This window comes from Brachycentrus maculatus, unplaced genomic scaffold, assembly GCF_059751285.1.
Source record: "Brachycentrus maculatus isolate JH-2025_06_01 unplaced genomic scaffold, ASM5975128v1 h1tg000180l, whole genome shotgun sequence".
Lineage (NCBI taxonomy): Eukaryota > Metazoa > Arthropoda > Insecta > Trichoptera > Brachycentridae > Brachycentrus > Brachycentrus maculatus.
This window is the reverse complement of record NW_028280931.1, coordinates 2,840,789-2,860,244: the sequence shown is the minus strand read 5'-3', so window position 1 is coordinate 2,860,244 and position 19,456 is coordinate 2,840,789. Positions and strand designations below refer to the sequence as shown.

General features: G+C 30.3%; 2 protein-coding genes across 2 annotated transcripts in view; one reads left to right on the top strand and one right to left on the bottom strand.

Annotated features, from left to right (window-relative positions):
- The window catches only part of LOC148308029 (neo-calmodulin-like), a 59,563-nt gene that overhangs the window by 12,672 nt on the left and 27,435 nt on the right, over positions 1-19,456 (top strand). The gene's annotated exons all lie outside the window — the stretch shown is intronic.
- Positions 3,681-18,976, bottom strand: LOC148308030 (troponin C-like). The gene is made up of 6 exons (XM_088262435.1): positions 18,867-18,976; positions 9,816-9,843; positions 7,832-7,975; positions 7,158-7,274; positions 6,137-6,268; positions 3,681-3,953 (listed from the first exon to the last, which is right to left on the bottom strand). Exons 1-6 carry the CDS (start codon positions 18,867-18,869, stop codon positions 3,925-3,927), a joined length of 453 nt encoding a protein of 150 aa, XP_088118561.1. The 5' UTR covers positions 18,870-18,976; the 3' UTR covers positions 3,681-3,924.

Sequence of the window (19,456 nt, the reverse complement as noted above, 5' to 3'; positions counted from 1 at the left end):
CCGCGGAAAAAGTCTAGTTTTGTGCAAATAACACAGTTGCTCCAAATTTTGATTGGCTGTGTTCAGTTAAGTAGGCTCATATTTCGCATTAAACATATGTTAAATGTGTTACCAAAATATGGTAATATGCACCTGGCACAATTTGGTAAGTGTACCTTGAATAGAAAAAGTTTGCAGAACACTGCTTTAAAGTAAAGATTCCCAAAGTGGGCAATATCGCTCACTTGTGGACGATGAAGGGATCTTGGTGGGCAATACTGGCTTAGGGAGAATTTGATGGGCAAGAAATACTAGCTGAGGGAGAATTTGGTGGACTATACTGGCTTAGGGAGAATTTGATGGGCAATGAATACTAGCTGAGGGAAACTTGTTGGATGATACTGGCTTATGGAGAATTTGATGGGCAATAAATACTAGCTGAGGGAGAATTAGGTGGGCGATACTGGCTTAGGGAGAATTTGATGGGCAATAAATACTAGCTGAGGGAGAATTTGGTAGACGATACTAGCTAAAAGAGAATTTGGTGAGCGATGTGAGGAATCCAATGGTTAATAATAAATTGTTGAAAAAATTTTTTTTAAATGTTTTCAGAATTTTATATTATACTTACTTAAAGTTAATCTTTTGTTGCATGAAAAATAGTCGCTCTTACCATTTTTCAGATATGGGTAGGTACATTCAAAAGTTTTTGACATCTCAACAAAGCTGAAGAAGAATATGGAAGTCTACATTTACAGGGCTTATGATCTGTCATAGGCTGATTAAGTAATCACTTTACACACATGCAATATTCACTATTTTACCCCATGATTGACAACCACACTACTCAAATTTTAGGAAATCCTACATATATCATTATCTTATGACACTGTATATTTGAGTTCACTAGAACCATCTATAATTGGAGTAGGAAAACTTTTATTTAGTAGAGATCCTTTTATTTTTATGTATGCAAGACCTTAACCGAATTATTTTGAAAAGATGGTTATGAATTTTTTTATGCAGCTTACAATCCAACCAGGTTTTTTTCACGTCATTTTGAGTGTGTCCAAATACTTGATTGGGTTCATCAACCTGGTTTTGTCCCGTTTGGAGTTATTTTTACATTTTTTGCAACTCAAATTCTATCAATTCAGGAAGAGTTGTTTGTACTGATTTTAACATATAATATAAAAATATAAGCCCCCTATCCGCACCCCAATGGTGCATAGGGCTCTGTGTCGTATAAACGCAGTGTTATCTTGATCGTTAACACATGAAGGAAAGGTAATCAGCCGTCTGCTTCAGGTACTAGTCCAGGGGTAATACTGAATAAATATTACAGTGAAAAAATCACTTAAATAAATATTTGACCCCCCTGGGAATCGAACCCGGAACCTCCAGAACGGTAGCCGAGCGTGCTGACCATTACACTACGGAGGTGAGGTGGTAACATGCAACAAAAAATATCAAAAGACGGACCAAAAATAAGGGTATGAAAAATCGATGTATGATAAAATAAAAAATGAAACGTCACAAAGGAATGTTAATTTCAGAAAAGGGTCATTAAAAGGAAAAGAAAGGTTCAAGAAAGGAACAGGTGAAAAAAACATACTGACTCTTTTGTGTTTTAACCTGTTGATGAGAAAATATCGCTCACTCCTTTCAAGAACGTCATAAATCAAAAGATTTGATTTTTCAGGAGAACGTTTTAAAATTTTAAAAATACAATACTATTTTTAAAAATAAATATCAAGCCGCTTAATGAACTTTTTACTATGCAACAGATCTTTTTAAGTAAAACCTGAAGGTTTTTTCTCCATTTGAATTTTTTTAGTTCATTTAATATAATAAAAATAATTAAACAATACCTTTTCTTCAAAATGCAAAAACAACACTTTCTGCCCTGTAGCGGGTGAATATAAAGTTAAAAATATGCCTCTTTTGCTGGGATATAGTACATTTTCTGGGCATTCCGAAAAAATGCACAACTGAAAATTGACGATTTTTGATTTATGACGTTCTTGAAAGGAGTGAGCGATATGTAGTTCTCGAGACAAGTCGTGTTTAAATTAATAAACTCAAAAACTAATCTTACACAAATGTTACATTCAATGGTTCTTTATGTTGATTTAAATGCGCAGAGCAAATTTATGACAAAAGAATGATAAGAAAAGTATATTGGGCATGTGTAAAAAGGAGAATACAACAAAAACGCTCTAGAAAGCATTGGCACGACCAAATCAGAAACAGAAATCTAGTAGAGATAAATAACCTGAGTAGAACATATAAAACTTGGTACATAGAATCTGAAGAAACTTTGAAAATAAATAAGAAGAGACGACAGTGGCGTTTCATCCTCTTATCTTACCTCTGCAGGAAGCGGCATGGTAATTGTAGTAATAGTAGTCGTGATAGTAGTAATCCATGTAGTAAAAATATCGTTCGATATTTCACTACATTATCCATTTTTGATGTCATGCTTGAATATCTTGTTTTCCAGTCAGTCAGCAAATAAAAGATTTTCATGTAGGTAAGGCTATACGACGTTTTGCTGTTTTGTTAATTACTCAATTCGATTGAAAGCTCAATTTTAAAACGAAGCAATGAACAGTAATTCATGATTTCCATAGCTTTCCTTACAGTCTTCAAACAATTTCACGTAATTTAGGCAATAATTCAAAATAAATATATACCAAAATTATTTAAAAAAATATTAAACATGACAACAATTCTTATTTACAAATATTAAAATTTTTATATTTTTGATTTTAGTTTTACTTGGTAAATACCACTTTTAATTCAAATCTATTGTGACACGTATTTGCATGCATTCCGAATCATTTTCAAACATAGGGCACTTGTCCACTACCCGGAATTTTACCGTCCGGCTGTCCGGTTTTGAAAAATGAAAGCGACTACGACAGTTTAGCGTGATCGAATTTACGTGCAACGTGTTCACGCACCGATCCGAAGAAAGATGGACAAAAGCACAAGCCAATCAAAGCTAATCATCGTTTTAAAACGCTAACTGATGTGCCGGACGGTAAAATTCCTTGTAATTCCGTGTAGTGGACAAATGCCCTTAGTCTTACAAAAAAGCGGAATGCATCACAACACGTGGCATAACAAATTTAAGAATTAATGGTATATACGAAGTAAAACTTTACTTTTAAAAAAATATTACCACAAAGTGACTACCAAATCAATTAAGAAAATAATTCCATGTTTAAAATTATTAAATTTAGAACAACATAATTATTCAAATAAAAAAATAAAACATTCGTATAAGACCAGTTTTGTGTTTATAAATAATGTATAAACATGACAAATTTCAAAGATTTTAGATATTCTCATCAACAGGTGAAAAATAAAACCTAATTCATGTCTGTATTTTCATCATTTGATGAGGACATCTTTAGTTCTTGAAACTAGTCTTGTTAACATTATAAACACAAAACTGATCTTTACAAATGTTTGGTTTTTACATTCAAACCATCAATTGATATTTTTTTTTTGTTTTTTTTTTTTTTTTTAATCCGCTTCCATGCCAACCAATATCCAGCAAAGTAACTGGTGAAAATATAAAATTTTTATGAGAATATTAGCAATTCTCAAAACTAATTGAGTTTTCATTAACGAACTCAAAAGTGGTATTTTAGAAGAGTTTGGCTTTTAAATTTAAAAATAAAAAGTTTGCATTTAAAATTCATGTAATGGATATATTTTTTACGATACATTTTTTTATCAGTTTTCTACTAGTCCATTTATAACATTTAATACAAATATTTCAATATTTCAAATCAGTATGCAGCGGAGAATATTTTCGTAAAATAATTTGTTCCTTTAATATTCGATGAAAGTGGTTATAGATTTTTTTCTGAATGTAAGTTTAATATATATATATATATATATATACTTTTTGCAAGTCATCTCTCCCGGCATTTAGTCTCCAGTCATCATCTCCATAAATTCTGAAACAAGGACAATGCTACAATTAAACGAACGAAAATATCGAAATCTTCGCAGGATTTACATATGTTTATGTTTATATATATATATATATATATATATATATATATATATATATATATATATATATATATATATTATATTTATATATATATATATATATATATATATATATATATATATATATATATATATATATATATATATATATATATATATATATATATATATATATATATATAATATATATATATATATATATATATATATATATATATATATATTTATATATATATATATATATATATATTATATATATATATATATATATATTATATATATATATATATATATATATATATATATATATATATATATATATATATATATATATATATATATATATATATATATATATACATATACATTCATAAAATAAATGTAATATTTTTTACAAAATAACGTTTAATTTGAAAGTGGTTTCATAACTAAATTACAATGCCTCCATGTCCTATTTTTGTTAAAAAAACAAATTGTTATTAAAAAACAAAATTGGATGATTAATTTGCGGTACCTAAATTTGTATACTGCAGCTATCTAGTTTATGAACGTCAAATATGTTTGACGTACGACTTAAATCGTACGATTTCAAAAAAATATATGAAAAAACATGAAATTCGTCCGCCTCCGTAGTGTAGTTGTAAGCGCGCTAGGCTACCATACTGGAGGTCCCGGGTTCGATTCCCAAGAGGGTAAAAAAAATTTAGTGATTTTTCAGTCTGATATTTATTTGATATTCATTACTGGTACCTGAAGCGGAAGGCCACCTTCCTTCATGTATTTAACGATCAAGATAACATTGCTTCTATATGATGCAGTGCCCTATGCACCATTGGGGTGCGGATAAGGGTTAAAAGAAGTTACCAATATGAAAATGTGTATTAAATGTACTTTTTTTCAATCAACGTCTAACTTATGTTAGTATTGACCTGGTTTTTCAATTTCGAAGAGGCTTATTGATACCCGAAGGCTAGTAAATGAATAATGTGCAATGCTCCATGTAGGTTCATCCCTTCCTATACATCAGGGTACATTGTATGCACACATGTCTCATCGTGCATGGTCAAACATACAATGTATTCACCGCAAGTACCTACTGCAAAATAGGTCTGTTCACATATGCAGTGGCGGACACAAGCATTTATGAATTAAACCTTAGTTGAATTTGCAACTCAAAAAAGGGATTCTGAAAGCTCTGGCAATATTCCCGGGTCTGGTATAAAAAAAGCTCTTGCCTTCTATTCGGATTTACACATGCAATCGCTGAAAACTAAATTAAGAATCATCCCGCAGCTTCTCCGCCAGGGTAGGCAGAGAAAATAGACACCTCACTACTCAAAAAAAAAAATGAGTAGTGGGGCGTCTGTCGCCTCTTCATTTATGCATCTCCTCATACACATTCACCGATAATTCCAACTTCTGATCCGACCACTTGCAAGAATTTAAATTTATGATTAGATATACTCAGTTTTCCTCGGTCTTCATCTGCTCTTATATGGAACTTATTTAGCTCATAGCTTTGTTTTTCTTTATGTTTCTCACTCATACGCTCCACATGTTTAGACCATACTTACACACTTATATTAATTTATCGATAAAACTTAATTCAGCCTTTCATTAATTTCTTATTTCACCATTCGAAAATCTATCATTAATAGTTTTCCGCACATTTATCTGACGTCATAATTCAACTTCTTTCAGTAGATCTTTCAATTATCACATCATTACCTTCATCCTTCTTTTACTAGCTCCATGTTTCACTTATAAAACATATATACATATACGTATAACATATCATATACTCGTGTAAAGATATTACACCCAAACCAATTTAATATGGATTGATTTTCAAAATTCATTGGCTATTACAAAGCGCGACGCCAGTTACAAAGCGAAATTGTAGCATAGGAAATAGATAAACATACATATATCCTGACTAAAACTAAGGAGAGTGACTTCGCTACAGCGCGCTGTAGCGCTAAAGTCCCTATATAGAGCTGCTATCAAGAAACCGAAAATTGCCGTGATGTGCGCCTAACTTCAGAGTCTAGCGGAAAGATAAAGGCAATTAGATTGTTTGAACAGATTATTTGTGAATTAGTCATATATACTGTGGATTTCTCACCATCAAAATCAACGGTGCCAGATTCGTCAGTATCAATCTCGGCAATCATTTCATTAAGTTGGTCAGGCGTCAGTTGGTCATCCAAGGCAGCCAAAATTTCCCTCAGACTGCTCGTTGGTATGTAACCATTTCCTGAAAAACCAAAACAGGATAACACTAAAAATACAACCCTTATTTATTCCAAATTCATGCATACCCACTGATTATTAAAGCTAAGTTTTCCTCGGTCTTTTTCTGCTTAAATCTCCAAATGTTTCATAAATTTCAACCTAAAATACTTCATAATCTAGCCTTATAAATTTGTTTTACAGTTATTGCTTCACTCATTCGATTCACACGCCTAATGATACTTTTCCCAATCATTTTTTTTTCTCAGTCTTGCATTCCTTCATTATGTCACCATTTGAACATCTATCGTTTAAATTCATATATATATATATATATATATATATATATATATATATATATATATATATATATATATATATATATATATATATATATATATATATATATATATATATATATATATATATATATATATTTATTATTTATTTTTATGTACAAAGCTTTATCAGCTTTAACGGTATTATTGAAAACATATAATTTTAATACATAAATTATACTTTACATAAGTAATATCAAACTCTAATACTGAGATGTAATTTTTTAACAATCCTATTTTTTTAAAGTCTCTGTGATAAAAACTACAATTTTTGTAAATCTATTGTGACACACATGTGATTTGACCATTGCAATACTCATCATTCTCTCCGTTCCAACCTCTCTGACACATTTATGCTTACTCAAAGCAACATGTCTTTTTTTAACAAAAAACGTTTACGTATAGATAAACATAACATGGATTTTTGTTCCATTGATCTTCTGCCTTACTTAAGACAGAGTGGAAGGTCGTTTCTTCAATCGATGACAAAGATTTTCCAGTGGTATACACATATTACCCATTGATACTAGTAGGGCTGCATTTATATAGCCATGGTTTATAGATTCAATATATTACCTTCTTTATCATATAGTCTGAAAGCTTCTTTTAACTCCTTTTGAAGAGCTTCATCATCTTCGTCGAGAAAATGTGTTGCCACACGACAAAATGAGTCAAAATTCAGTTTTCCAGTTCCTACGGAATAAAAATAAATAAAACTTTTATTTATTATTATCCAATCAATACTTTAATGTATTGCTATTTGACAAATGAATTTGTAAGTTTGCTAATTCTTTGAAAATAAAAATTTAATTTAATTTTTACTCATATCATTATGTGTTGCTACTAGACAAAATGAGTAAAAATCAGTTTTAAAAGAGTAAAATGAACAATTATTTATTATTATGTTCTACTCATATTAAGTGAGCATAAATCATTCAAACATTGGATCACGTTTTCATAGATTTGACCGCAGATTAATCCAATATGTATCGAAACAAATATATGAATATTTTCGAAAGAAAAATTCCGAAATTAGTGTAATTTTAAAGATTGAAAAATTGCTTGAATCATTATCAACTTTAGTTGATTATCAAATGAAGTGTTATTTATGGAAATATCTAATTCCCTCTTAGATTCAGATAAGTAAAGTGTATTTTAAAATATAAAAAGTATTTTAAAGCCTTTTTAAATTACAGTTTTTTGGTTATAAAACTTAAATATAACTATTACTTTTAAAAAATTATCCTTACCTTCATGATCTTCTCCTTCCAGCAAAGTTTCCAGTTCTTTGTCATCGTAACTATGGACCATAGTATTGAGGATAGTTCTAACCTTTTCTTTTTCTATTCTTCCTTGTTTACTCGAGTCAAACATGGTGAAGGCTCGTTTAAGCACTGGAATTCATAAAATAAACACAAATAATTTATTATCTTTATTCCAAACCTTGAGAAGTGCAACCTACTAATATAAATATAAATTAAACATCATAAAAATAATACCAACTTATTTCTTAAAACCATTTATTTTTTATTTAAGTTTTACTTGGTAAATACCACTATTTCTTAAAATCTATTGTGACAAGATACATTCCGCATCATTTTCAAACAAGGTAGAAAGTGATTCAATTCAATAACCTTTATACCATAAATTGTTATTGTATCTATTGTATGTAATGTAAATAATCTAATAATTAAAGAAAAAAAGTTATATAAATTAAAAATTGTATTAACATGTAAGTATTTCGGCTCAACACAGGCCATGCCTAAAGATCCGTAATACATATAGTATAAAAAAAATGTTTTTTTTTTACGAAATAAATAAAAAAAACACCGTATACGGAATTCAAAAATGACTCGGAATGCATTGAAACAATAGTCACAATAGATTTTTTAAATGGTGGTACAGTATGTTTATAAATAGATCAAATAAAAACTATGAAAAAAGAACTAGGGTGTGACATGAATCCACCAGAAATGCATATATACAAGTTTTGAAAAATTTACGCAATTTGGATGTCACACAGATGGGCAAAATATTGACCATTACACAAGTGTAAAAAAAATTATCACTTGAGCCAACCCCCAAGAAGCTCAGACTTTCATGTTCATATATGTATAATACAATACAAGCATAATCCATGATGCTTTTAAAGTTTAATAAAATTGGAAAGCTCGCTAAGTTAAGTATGGGAAATACAAAGGTGTTCAATGCCTTCTCGGTGATTTCAGTCTCAACAAAATCAAACCCATAATTTATCACACCCTAAGCTGACAAACCATTGAAAAATAACGGTGATATTAGCAAATAATACAACTTTTTAATGTCTACCAGATGGCCATAAAATTACACCCATTTTGCTATCCAGCAAATTGAAAATACATTTGACATCTCAACATACCATTGATAAAGTTGATAAAGGCGTTTCTAAATAAAATAAAAACATGCTTAACTCAACCATATATAATTAAAATGAAATTTAATTTTAAAATCACTATGAATGTTTTTTTTATAACTTTGTTATAATGTCTACCGGTTTCGAAGCTAACCGCTTCTTTATCAAGACAGAGTATTTATCAGTCTTGATAAAGAAGCGGTAAGGTTTGAAACCTGTAGAAATTGTAACTATTCATTCATTCAAACCCTTTTCCGCACCCCAATGGTGCAAAGGGCACTGCATTATATAAACACAGTGTTTTCTTGATCGTTAACACACGAAGCAAAGGTGATCGGCCCTCCGCTTCAGGTACCAGTCCAGGGTAATAAATAAATATTAGAGTGAAAAAATCACTTATATTTATTTGACCCCCCTGGGAATCGAACCCGGGACCTCTAGAACGGTAGCCGAGCGTGCTGACCATTACACTACGGAGGCGGACAATATTAAATAAAATATTAATATCCTTTTTTTCCCTCCAGGCTACCAATCACAACCAGTCATTCCAGGCTATCCTCATTGCCACGTACAACGTGTCTAAAGAACTGAAAAATCCGTCATGTACAGATTGGCCAGAATCAAACCATTTAAGTGTTGTTCCAGGCGAATCGACTCGTTGGTGCTTCTAGCTAGTTATTTTTTGTAGTTAATCTCGAACATGTTTGAAAATCAGTTTCTAAAAGCTCGTAAGCATTTTGTGTGCTAGATATATCCGCCCACAAAGTCCCACTTATCTTGACTTAAAGAAATTAGGTATGGTGTGGCATTGTTTATTTGGAAAAACGAAATTCTTCACTTACTTGCCATCTGCTCTTCGTCAATGGCTGCCTGGAAAAAAAAAACAAAAAACAAGTTTTATTTTAACACGAAATTCTAACAATGATGGAAATATGGTAGATTCACTCTCCTAGACATTTATTTACACAAATTGGCTTGTTTGAGTACGTATGGAAGAAAAAGCATTAAGGAATTTACATCAAAGATAACAGCATAAACCATTAATACACATTTATGTAAATATACATATATAAATATATATATATATATATATATATATATATATATATATATATATATATATATATATATATATATATATATATATATATATATATATATATATATATATATATATATATATATATATATATATATATATATATATATATATATATATATATATATATATATATATATAAATATATATATATATATATATATATATATATATATATATATATATATATATATATATATATATATATATATATATATATATATATATATATATATATATATATATATATATATATATATATATATATATATATATATATATATATATATATATATATATATATATATATATATATATATATATATATATATATATATATATATATATATATATATATATATATATATATATATATATATATATATATATATATATATATATATATATATATATATATATATATATATTTATGAGGGGTCAAATAAATATAAGTGATTTTTTTCACTGTAATATTTATTCAATATTACCCTGGACCAGTGTCCTGAAGCGGGGGGTTGACCACCTTTCCTTTATGTGTAAGCGATCAAGATAACACTGTGTTCATATGAAGCAGTGCACTGTGCACCATTGGGGTGCGGATGAGGGTTTTATTATTTTATTATTATATATTTTAAACTGGTATTGGCTTGGGAATGAAGCATGGAGTTGGCAAGAAAAAGATGAAAGTAGACTTAATGCAATCGATTTACGATAATTCAGAGAGATGTGCTCCAAAATTATGTGTGATGTTCAATTGGTGATAAATATAAGGAATGAATGGAAGGCTGAAATTAGCATTATCGATAGAGAACGGTATGTCGTGAAATATGACAGAAGAAAAACGGAGAAATTTGACACGATCGAGTATTACAAATTGTGGGTGTGGTCAGGTCAGGAGTCGAAATAATCCACGGGTAAGTATGAAGAGATGCGTGAAAGAGTGGCGTTCTATTCTTTCTGCCTACTTCTTCGGGATAATTCTTCTTCGGAGGATGTTATGATCAAATCATGGTGATATAATTACATTCATGTTGATAAAATCATAAAAATGACGATATTATTACAAAAAGGATAAAAAATCAATGCTATTATCGCTCAATTATATTTATGTTAATTGGATTCCATAAATGATGATATGATTTCATTAATGATGATGAAACGATGAAATAAAAATCATTAATGGTGAAAGAAATTGATAAACAATCATATAATTGATGATATAGTGAAGATATAATAATATGAATGATGATATAACAATGGGATAATTTCATAAATACCAGGAGTACATATGGTAAAAGGAGGTATTGTTTGCCGCTAACAGAGACAGAATAACAAAGTTATCACAACACCGATGTTCTGTAAACAATTTTCTTTATTGAACCAACATACTTACAATAATGGCTACACCATCACGACATCAAATTATTATTGTATCGATTTTTTTACGACACACGTAAAGTTTTGTTTCTCGACAAAAACATAAATATGGACATTTTTATTCGTGACAATAGCAAGACAAATAAGCTCCGAAAAGTTCAACCCGAACACTCACAAAAGCTTATAATTAACACATTTCGAACGAGTGTTTTTTACGCCTGCGGACCGCTGACGATGGGATTTGATAATTGTCCAGGTATAGTTTCGACCTTGACAATAATTCCTTCTTTTCTATCTTTGAATATATATATATTTGTATATATATATATATATATATATATATATATATATATATATATATATATATATATATATATATATATATATATATATATATATATATATATATATATATATATATATATATATGTATATATATATATATATATATATATATATATATATATATATATATATATATATATATATATATATATATATATATATATATATATATAGGGTTTAATGCAAAAATATGATGAAAAATTACAATATTTTAAGAAAATTAGAAGAAAAAAAAGGTAAAACTATTTAAAACGTGAATTATTTTGGCATTTTATCGTTAAATAATTATAATTTAAAATAAACATACAATTTGTTTCATTTTTAAATGTAAAAATTAAGTTTTTCTTTATTTTTCTCTACATTCTAATATTTATTTTTCTTATTTCTTAACTTTTCTTAGCTTTATTTTGAAAAATACACAATTTATTTCAAATTCATTCATTGGTCAATATTAAAACTGTGGCTATATACGTGTGGGATACATTTTTGTCGAAACGAAATGATAAACAAAAAAGCCACATCGATTTTTGCAAAAACAGAGAACGTTTCAAAATAATTATCTTTTTAATGATTTTTTTTTATATGAGTAAGCAAGACTGTTTCAGTTGATTTTAATACGATGAACAAAAGCTCTGGGGTTATAAATAAAATTAACGAACTATTTACGAATAATTAATTTAAATGATGTTTGGAAAAAAAGTTAATTACTTTCTGGCTGTTTTTCCAATTTCGTTTTGGAGTTGTGCCAGCAAAAAACTCAACTATTCAATATAGGCCTCTTTTCATGTTCAACGTTTCAATTTTCTCAAGTATCGAGGTTTAATATTAAAATGGTAAGTGTATTTGGTAATCATCAAAGAGGTCTCCTGTTTGACTATTGTGCACTGATGTATGGTGTAAATAAATCCTTTCAGCGAAAGCAAAACTGGCAGTGCACAATGGACTCCTTGTTCCAACTCGAATGTATGAAAGAGAAGCATTCACATAGTAATCACTTATCAATGAAAACAACTATGGTTTTCGAAACTAGTCGCGTGTAATGAAATAAAACTCAAGCAGTGGTATTATGCATGTGTTTTATTTTTATAAACATTCACTTTCAGTAAGGTTGAGGTGATACAACTCAAACACAGAATTCAATCAGCGGCTAACCACCTGAGAAGTCACACGTCTCTTCATTCCAGGTTTTTAAAAAAATGTATATTCGATGTAGAAGAACACCGAGGACTACTTGGCACAATCAGGTTTGTCAAATATTTGAGAGCGGCCGAATCAGGAGTTGAAATAACCATGAGTATGTATGAGGAGATGCATGAATGTGGAAGAGGCGAATAATATTTGCAAAGACAGGGTACATGGCGCTCTATTTTCTCTCCTACCCCTGCAAAGAAGCGGCGTGATGATTAGTTAGTTAGTTAGTTTATATTCGATATTTCTTTGTATTTAAGAATTAATATTTTTTTTTAAATAAACACTTAACTGCTTTCCTTTCAAAAAGTCTTTTTTTTAAAACAGTATAATTGTTTCGAAGACAAACTTCAGTGCAAAAACAGTTTTTAAGAAGAAAAAATCAATTACGTTATACGTAACGGAGTCCGGTTCTAACCCTAATATATGGAAGTGAAGCATGGAGTTGGCAAGAGATGGAAGAAAGTAGACTAAATGCAGTCGAAATGCTACCTCTCAGAAGTATGTGCGGCAAAACGATGGTGAAATAACGAAGGAATGCAAAGCTGAGATAGGCATTATGGATAAAATTAAGAAATATGTGTTGACATGGTTTAGACATGTTGAACGAATAGTAAGGAAAGAACGGTAAAACAAATTTACCAGGCAAATGTAGTTGGAAAAAGAAGCAGAGGAAGACCGAGAAAAACTTGGCATGATCGGGTATGCCAAATACTTGAAAGTTGTCAGGAGATACATGAACGTGGAAGGAGCAAAAATGTTTACTAAGACAGAGTGGTGTGACGTTCTATCCTCTCTGCCTACCCCTGCAGAGAGGCGGCGTGATGGTTAGTTAGTTAAAATGTAACCTGGATTTAGAGAAAATTAATATACTGATATAATAGAATACTGGGCCTTAAGGAAACGTCTCATATACAGACACGAAATAGGATCACAGCAACAAAGTACTACAACATATACTATTTATTATCATTATTATTATGTGCGACCATTGTATATGTCCGAATTGGATGTCATTAAAAGTTGTGAGTGCTTTTGACCAGCGAAAATCGCACAGAGGATATCTTCGCGAGCATGTTACACAACGCAACGACTAAATAGTGCCGCGGAATGTATTGTGGGCCGCTGGAATGTTGCCCCAAAAACCCCATTCCTCTGGCAATATAAACACTTTTGGTCAGCGAAAAATACAGAGCGGAATTGGAAAAATTCGATCAAAACTGCGCAAAACTACAATTCCGATAACCCGTTGTAATAAACTTTTAAATTGCGATTTCATCGTTCCACATTGAACTTAGTCGATACAATTTAGGATTTATTTCCAGAATACGATGCTTAAATTTAAACGTGGTTTATGTATAGTTACTGCGATTATATATAAATACAGTTATCTCATTAAGTATAAATTTACTTAACTTTTTGTCAGTCGATTGTACAGATGTACAGTATTGGTTGGGGTGGTACAAGTAATGCATTATAAAATGGTATTCTTCTTCTTCAATCTCTTATTCGTACTTAATAGTGCATAGGGCACTGCATCATATAAACGTAGTGTTTGCATGAAGCAAAGGTGCTTAGCCCTCCGCTTCAGGTATCAGTCGAAGGTAATATTGAATATATGAAATATTAGAATGAAAAAATCACTTTTATGTTTTTAACCCCCTACCCCCACTGGGAATCAAACCCGGGACCTCCAGAACGTTGTTAAAACCAAGTTGATCAGTTTTGTGCCTCAGGTAGGTACCGATGAAAATGTGTGAGAAAAATGGGAGATGAGTGTGAGAAAAAAAGATTGGTATGGCATTATTTTCTCTGTACCTATCTCTGTGAGAAAGCGGTATGATTGTTATTAAGTTAGTTAGTTTGAATATGTATGGTAATCGTGAATAAAAAATACCATTTACATTTTATTCACTACTTGATTCGGCAGTCATTTCGTTGTAATATCTGTTCATTTTTTATTTCAATTTTAGAAATACCACTATTTCTCAAAATTGTGACACGTATTTTGATCATCATTTTTATGTGTAAATAATGCGGAGTCCATCGTAATACGTGTCGTAATAAATTTTAATCCAAAGTGGTATGTACCAAGTACAACTTAAATTTAACACATTTTTTCCTAATATGACTCTTTTCAAGTAACTCTGATTTATTTCAAGTAAAACTCAATTAAAACAGATTATTTTTTTCCTATATGTCTCTATTCAAGTAGCCCTGATTAAAATCAAGTAAAACTTAATTAAAAACAGATATTTTTTTCCTTTTATAACTCCATTTAAGTAACCCTGATTTATATCAAGTAAAACTTAATTAAAAACAGATCATTTTTTTCTAATATGACTCTATTGAAGTAATCCTGATTCAAGTAAAATTTAATTTAAAACAGATCATTTCTTCCTTTATAACTCTATTCAAGTAACCCTGATTAATATCAATTAAAACTTAATTAAAAACAGATCATTTTTTCATTATATGACTCTATTCAAGTAACCGTGGTTTTAATAAAAAAAAACTTAATTAAACACAGATTGCTTTTTCTTTAATGTGACTCTATTCAAGTAACACTGATTTCTTGAAGATTATAAAAATAAAAAGCATGACCTAAATGTACGACTGAGAGTTTTCTTGTTTTTCCGCGGACATTCTGTAGTTTTCTGTTCAAAACAGACTTGCATTTTGAATTGCAACTGCGCTATATCAAGTTGTGGGGATGCGATACGTACATGCATACCATAATACAATGCACAACTAAAGCTGTCTCCACCCGACTTGACACATATTATGCAAACTTCCTAACGAAGGGAATTCAAGACAAGTACCTTCTCCTGAAGGCTCTACAAACGAAGCTCCGCGAAATTTACAAACGAAGATCCGCAATTATAATTTGTGGAATTATACAGCTTGTAAATAAAAAAAATAGTAAGATTGACAATGATAAAAGCCAATTAAATTTTTTATATTATGAATACTGTTGAATACATTTCTTTAAATTGTGCGGTTCAATTGGTCATATGATGGTAGTATGCATATTAATCCCATTTAACATATTTCAACAGTTTTATTATTTATTGATTCGGCATTAACTTTATAGAATAACACGATTATTTTTTTTAAAATTGAACTCTTGAATATACCGTTTTATTTATATTTACGACTAGTTTCGAAAACTTACAGAAGTTTTCATCTTCTGGTACAAATTAAAACTAAAAATTAGTTTTAATTTGTACCAGAAGATAAAAACATCTGTAAGTTTTCGAAACTAGTCGGATATAAATAAAACTCATTAAAGTGGTATTTTCAAGTATTAAATTTTAATAAAATTTTAACAGTTTAGTACAGTTCCAACCGTAATATATGAGAGTGAAGCATGGAATTAACGAAAAAAAACCTAGTGCAGTCAAAATGCGATCACTGAGACGAGTGCTCGACAGAACTTTATATGATAGATGGTTTAATGGTGATATAAGGAAGGAATGCAAGCATGGGGTTGAAAGTAGTCCGAATGCAGTCGAAACGCATATCTCAGACAATTTGCAACAAAACGATAGATGATAGATATTTGAATGGTGAAAGAAGGAAAGAATGCAAGGCTGAGATAAGCATTATCGGTAAAATTAAGAAAGGCGTTTCGAGATGGTTTGGGCATGTGAATCAAATGAGCGAAAAAAAACAGTAAAACAAATTTAAAAGACCAAATAACAGTAGAGAAAGACCGAAGAAAACTTAACATGATCATTAATATTTGATACCTATTTCTAATAATGAGGCTCACAGAAATAGTATGAAATTGGAGTATTTTTGTAAATAAGAAAATCACAAATATTTCTTTTTTATTTAAAATTACATTATTTCAAATCACGGTTAGCCCATGAGTCATAATAATCATTGGATTTTTATGAGCAGATGAAGAGTAAAAAATTGTTTGCAAACGTTCTATTCTCTCTGACTACCCCTGCGAGGAAGTGGCGTGAGGATCAGTTAGCTGGTTTATTATAAATATTTATATATAAGGAATAAATACATGAATATTTCCATTCCATTATATACCACTAAGGACCTTTTATCACTAGAAATTCACACTTGGTTATTCATTCGTTTCACTTGTAAGGAATTTTCGCGGCCTACGTGTGATATTAAATTATTCCAGTACAGAAAGATTTTTAAAAATCTGGATACTTGCCAAACCGTTGAACTACCTGAACCCATGAAATATATTGTAATATGTTTTTTAAAAACAGTTTTACTAGCTGTACCAGGCCAAAGATTGCTGTGGCTGAGTCTGGTAAAATAAAAAAAATGGGAAAAAAATACATTTTAAGTGTGTCCAAATACTTATCTGGATTATTACCTGTAATATGTCGCCTGCGTAGTGTTATGGTCAGCATGCTCGGCTACTATTCTGGAGGTCCCGGGTTCGGTTCCCAGGGGAGGGTCAAATAAATATAAGTGATTTTTTCACTCTAATATTTATTCGTTATTACCATGGACTGGTACCTGAAGCGGAGGGCCGATCACCTTTTCTTCATGTATTAACGATCAAGATAACACTGCGTTTATATGATGAAGTGCCCTATGCACCATTGGGGTGCGAATAAGGGTTTGAATGAAAATGAAATGTATGTATGATGGAAGATGGAAGTCTGAGCATCTGAGGACTTTGAAGAAGGGTTTGAATGAATGATAGGTATAAAAAAATCAGATCAGAAGTACATACATATATAAATATTTAAATAAAAGCTTTCTCAATACAACATAGATGGCTGTTGTGAACTCATGTGTACTGTGTCATAAGATTGATCATGTTTCTAAAAGTCTTAAAATTTTGAGTAGTATGGTTGTCAATCATGGGTAGAATCGGTGAATGTTGCACGTGTGTAAAGTAATCACTTAACCAGCCTTTGACAGGTCGTAAGCATTGTAAATACCCAGACATCCATATTTTTCTTTGTCTATGTTGAGAAATTAATACGATAATTAAACCCTTATCCGCCAACAATGGAACAATAAGCACTTCATGTAAAAATTAAAACATTAAAAATCATACAATTAATTATTGTTATCTTTTTATATTTTTTGACTAGCTATGTGAGTAATGTTTTCAGGTAAATATTTCAAATATTAACACAAAAAAAGTATTACGTAATAAAATTCCTTAAAATTACATTTAAAAAAATTAAACGTTATAGAAATATTGATATTTTATAAAAATAGAAAATATTTTTTGTTGCCTGTCACCATTCATCAATTAACGAACAAAAGCACGAAAATATTCGAGTAGGTATCATAAATATTTATGTCTGTTATTTTAACTTAAAGTCTTGAAGACGTTTTTGGGGCATTTTTTGCTACAAAAATTGTAATTTTTTTTTCTTTTCTATTATTCCTTGTATTTTTTGACATCTCATCAAAGATGAAGAAGAATATGGAAGTCTGGGCATTTACCCGGCTGACGACCGTAATAGGCTGGTTTAAGTGAACACTTTACACACGTGTAACATTCACCAATTCTACCCATTATTGACAACCACATTACTCAAAATCTTTGGAAGTTCTATACATATGAACCAATTCAGAAACATTGTTCTTGAATCACAAGAACTTCACTAGAGACATCTATTAGAGAGATGAAAAGAAGCTTTTTATTGAGCAGAAACTCTTTTATCAGTATGTGAGGTCCGAATCCTGGATTTTAATCACATACATGAGTAACGCCAGAAAATATTACTTCTATAATTGGAGATAATCCAGATTTGTGAAGTATTTGGAGAAACATAAAATGTTGTCTATTTTTCCTTGTTCGATTAATCCTTCACAGGGTGTTAAATTGGTGGGGTGATAAATTTCATAAAATAAGTAAGAAATATTTCATTGTTGTACGCACCATTTCTGCAATCTAATGGGGAAGGAGATGTATAATGGTCACTGGTGTAGGATGTTCCCGATCGTACTGAGTTTTCCAGAGAGCCAGATAAAAGGAACGCTCATAATGGGAGAAACAACACGTTTGTTATTGCAATGAGCTCGCTGTGGCGTACAAAAGATTTCTGAAGATTTCATCTCACTTTTTTACATTACAACATTCATCGTTGACATCTTAACGTAGATGAAAAAGAGTATGGATGTCTGGGCTTACGACCGTCATAGGATTGGTTAAGTGATTACTTTACACACGTGTAACATTCACCAATTTTTTCATCTCACTTTTTTACGTTACAACATTTTTAATGTGTGTTATAAAACTTATTTATACATTGTTGACATCTCAACATAGACGAAGAAGAATATTAAAGTCTGGGCTTACGACCGTCATAGGATTGGTTAAGTTAATCACTTTACACTCGTGTAACATTCACAAACTTTTCTCTACCACATTCGTGTATCTCATGATACATACCCGCCAATTATTCCGACGTCAGATATTTGACATACTTGATCTCTCTAATAACAACATTTTGAGTGTGTCCAAATACT

Excerpts from the sequence above, each read along its gene's own strand:
- LOC148308030 (XM_088262435.1), bottom strand. Across the intron at positions 7,275-7,831 it reads GGAAGGAGAAGATCATGAAG|GAACTGGAAAACTGAATTTT; the intron begins GTAAGGATAATT and ends TTTATTCCGTAG. Across the intron at positions 3,954-6,136 it reads TGGCACCGTTGATTTTGATG|AATTTATGGAGATGATGACT; the intron begins GTGAGAAATCCA and ends TCCTTGTTTCAG.